This window comes from Nerophis lumbriciformis, linkage group LG27 (assembly GCF_033978685.3).
Source record: "Nerophis lumbriciformis linkage group LG27, RoL_Nlum_v2.1, whole genome shotgun sequence".
Taxonomy (NCBI): Eukaryota; Metazoa; Chordata; class Actinopteri; order Syngnathiformes; family Syngnathidae; genus Nerophis; species Nerophis lumbriciformis.
In genome coordinates this window covers 9305001-9308874 of record NC_084574.2, presented here as the reverse complement: position 1 = coordinate 9308874, position 3874 = coordinate 9305001, and the positions used below count along the sequence as shown (strand labels likewise).

General features: G+C 32.3%; 1 protein-coding gene across 1 annotated transcript in view; it reads left to right on the top strand.

The window, feature by feature from the left end:
- Positions 1–3874, top strand: part of frem3 (Fras1 related extracellular matrix 3) — a 69294-nt gene that overhangs the window by 46062 nt on the left and 19358 nt on the right. Inside the window, exons 10-12 of the mRNA XM_061922937.1 lie at positions 3307–3471; positions 3552–3734; positions 3799–3874. The exon at positions 3799–3874 is cut by the window's right edge and continues 55 nt beyond it. Coding sequence (XP_061778921.1) covers positions 3307–3471; positions 3552–3734; positions 3799–3874 — 424 coding nt within the window. The remainder of the gene's footprint in view (positions 1–3306; positions 3472–3551; positions 3735–3798) is intronic.

The following is a 3874-nucleotide window of genomic DNA, read 5'->3' as shown; positions in this document are numbered from 1 at the left end:
GTGCGTTCAAGACCACTGAAAAGAGTAGGACAACACAAGCCCGCCAAAACATTCTATCCGTGAAGCATAAAAACACACACGTGCAAAACTTTCTATCTATAACTAATTATGTTTTTATTTATTAGAATATCCATGCATTTATATTTATAAATTAGTTATTTATATATATGAATGATTTATTTATTACACAAACATAGCAATTACAAAATTGGTATATTTTATATTCCTGGCTATCAATATGTTTACTATAATACTACTATGGAATTATTCATGTAGAAAAAGGTGCATAAATATATGGTATTACATTGTACTGTATTGTGTCATAGTGTATAGTATCACATCGCATTGACTCTTATTGCAGAACACACCAATCATATATTATCAAATTGCATCTTATGGAAATTCATTGTTTATCGTATCCCATGATAATGTATATCATATTAAATTGTATTAAATCGCATCATATTTCATTGTATTGTATTTTGTGTTGTTATAATGCACCAAATTATAACACATTGCATCGTGTCACAATGAATTGTGTGGCATTGCATCATATTTTGGGGGGAAAAATCACTTAAAATTCCTTTATATTTTGGCAGAATTCCACTTATTTTTCTCCCATTTTTTGGCATTATTTAACTTATTTTTCCCATATTATAACTTATTTTTTAAATTAAAACTTAACGTATTAAAACTTATGTTTTGGCAGAATTGTACTTACTTTTTGGCAGAATTTCACTTATTTTTCCAGTATTTAAACCTATTTTTCTTGTAACTTTGGTAGAATGTTACTTACTTTTCTCTGTATTTGTTTGACAGAATTTCATTTACTTATTTTTACGTATTATTTGACAGACTTTCACTTTTTTTTCACGTATGTTTTGGTAAAATTTCACAAATTTTTCCCATATTTTTGGCGGAAATTCCCTTTTTTGTGGTATATTTTGGTAGAATTTCCCTTATATTTCCCATATTTTTGGAAGAATTCTACTTTTCTTGTATTTTTTGGCAGAATTCAACTTATTTTTCCCATAATTTTGGGCAGAATTTTCAAAAGATTTCTATATGTTTTGGTTAAATTTCACTTATTTGTCCGTATTTTTTGCAGCAGAATTTCACTTACGGATTTTTCAAGCAGAACTTCACCTGCTTTGCTTGTCCTTTTTTGCCAGAATTTCACTTACTTTTCTCCTGTTTTTTTGGCATTTTTGACTTATTTTTCCCGTATTGTAACTTATTTTTTTTAATTAAAACTTAATGTATTAAAACTTATGTTTTGGCAGAATTGTACTTACTTTTTGGCAGAATTGCACTTATTTTTCCAGTATTTAAACCTATTTTACTTGTAACTTTGGTAGAATGTTACTTACTTTCCCATATTTGTTTGATACTTATTTTTACGTATTATTTGACAGACTTTCACTTTTTTTCCACGTATGTTTTGGTAGAATTTCACTCATTTTTACCATATTTTTGGCAGAATTTTCCAATTTTTGTGGTATATTTTGGTAGAAATTCCCTTGTTTCCCATATTTTTGGAAGAATTCTTTTCTTGTATTTTTTTTGGCAGAATTTAACTTATTTTTCCTATATTTTTAGGCAGATTTTTCAAAAGATTTCTGTATGTTTTGGTTGAATTTCACTAATTTGTCCGTATTTTTTGCAGCAGAATTTCACTTACGTATTTTTCAAGCAGAACTTTACTTGCTTTGCTTGTGTTTTTTTGCCAGAATTTCACTTACTTTTCTCCTACTTTTTGACATTATTTGACTTATTTTTCCCGTATTGTAACTTCTTTTTTTTAATTAAAACTTAACGTATTCAAACTTATGTTTTGGCAGAATTGTACTTACTTTTTGGCAGAACTTCACTTATTTTTCCAGTATTTGAAACCTATTTTTATTGTAAACTTTGGTAGAATGTTACTTACTTTTCCCGTATTTGTTTGACAGAATTTCACTTACTCATTTTTACGTATTATTTGACAGACTTTCACTTTTTTTTTACGTATATGTTGTCGTAGAATTTCACTCATTTGTCCCAGATGTTTGGCAGAATTTTCCAAGTTTTGTGGTATATTTTGGTACAATTTCCCTCATGTTTCCCATATTTGTGGAAGAATTCCACTTACTTTTCTTGTATTTTTCCCATATTTTTGGGCAGAATTTTCAAAACTTTTCTTTATGTTTTGGTCTATTTCACTTATTTTTCCGTATTTTTTTAGGCAGAATTTCACTTATGTATTTTTCAAGCAGAACTTCACTTGCTTTTCTTGTAGTTTTTTGTCAGAATTTCACTTACTTTCCGTATAATTTTTGGCAAAATTTTCCAGTTGATTTCAGAATGTTTTGGTAGGATTTCACTTATATTTTGGCAGAATTTTCCAAAATTTTCTGTATGTTTTGTCAGAATTTCACTTATTTTTCTCCTATTTTTTGAAGCAGAATTTCACCTACGTATTTTTCAAGCAGAACTTTATTTGCTTAGCTTGTGTTTTTTGCCAAAACTTCACTTACTTTTCCTATATTTTTTTAGCAGAATTTTCCAAAATTTTCTGTATGTTTTGGCAGAATTTCACTTATTTTTCTGCTATTTTTTTAAGCAGAATTTCACTTACGTATTTTTCATGCAGAACTTCACTTGCTTAGCTTGTGTTTTTTGCCAAAATTTCACTTACTTTTCCTATATTTTTTTAGCAGAATTTTCCCAAATTTTCTGTATGTTTTGGCAGAATTTCACTTATTTTTCTCTTATTTTTTTGAAGCAGAATTTCACCTACGTATTTTTCAAGCAGAACTTCACTTGCTTTAGCTTGTGTTTTTTGCCAAAATTTCACTTACTTTTCCGATATATTTTTTAGCAGAATTTTCCAAAATTTTCTGTATGTTTTGGCAGAATTTCACTTATTTTTCTCCTATTTTTTGAAGCAGAATTTCACTTATGTATTTTTCAAGCAGAACTTCACTTGCTTAGCTTGTGTTTTTTGCCAAAATTTCACTTACTTTTCCTATATTTTTTTAGCAGAAATTTCCAGATGTTTCGGTGTGATTTCACTTGTATTTTGGCAAAATTTTTCAAATTTTTCTGTATGTTTTGGTAGAATTTCACTTATTTTTCTCCTATTTTTTGGCAGGATTTTACAAATGTTTTGGTAGAGTTGTACTTATTTTTCAGAAGAGTTTTCACAATTTTTCCTGTACGTTTGGTAGAATTTTACTTATTTCTTTCCTATTTTTGGGGCAGAAATTCCCTAATTTTCCCCAAATTTTGATAAGAATTTTCTAAATGTTTCCTGTTTTTTCCCAGGTGAAACGGAGAAGCCATGCGTGGTCAAACTGGAGGACGACTCCGTCCACGAGGAGGACGAGGAGTTCCGCCTGGTGCTGGGAACCCCGAAGAGCAAGTCAGCCTACGGAGCATCGGTGGGGGAGCAGAAGGAGGCGCTGATCAAGATCACCGACGACAAAGACAGTAAGTCAGGCCACCGACATCGAAACCTGCACCAGTAGAACATTCTCCTGTCACAGTTTCTTTCCACTCCCCAATTCCAGAACCCGTCATTCGCTTCTCTGAGATCAAGTACAGCGTGCGAGAGCCGCAGGTCAAAGGCGACATGGCGATAGTCCAGATTCCCATTTTACGCATCGGTGACACCTCAAAAGTGTCGGTGGTGAGGGTGCACACCAAGGATGGATCCGCCACCTCAGGAGAGGACTACAACCCCCTCTCAGAAGGTGAGGTGGGCTGTTCCAAGTTCCCACAGCCACAGCCGCTAACTGGACTTTCCGTGTGGCGCAGACGTGGAGTTCAAAGAGGGCGAGAAGGAACATTTTGTTGAGATCGAGATCCTGTACGACGGCGAGCGGGAGATGAG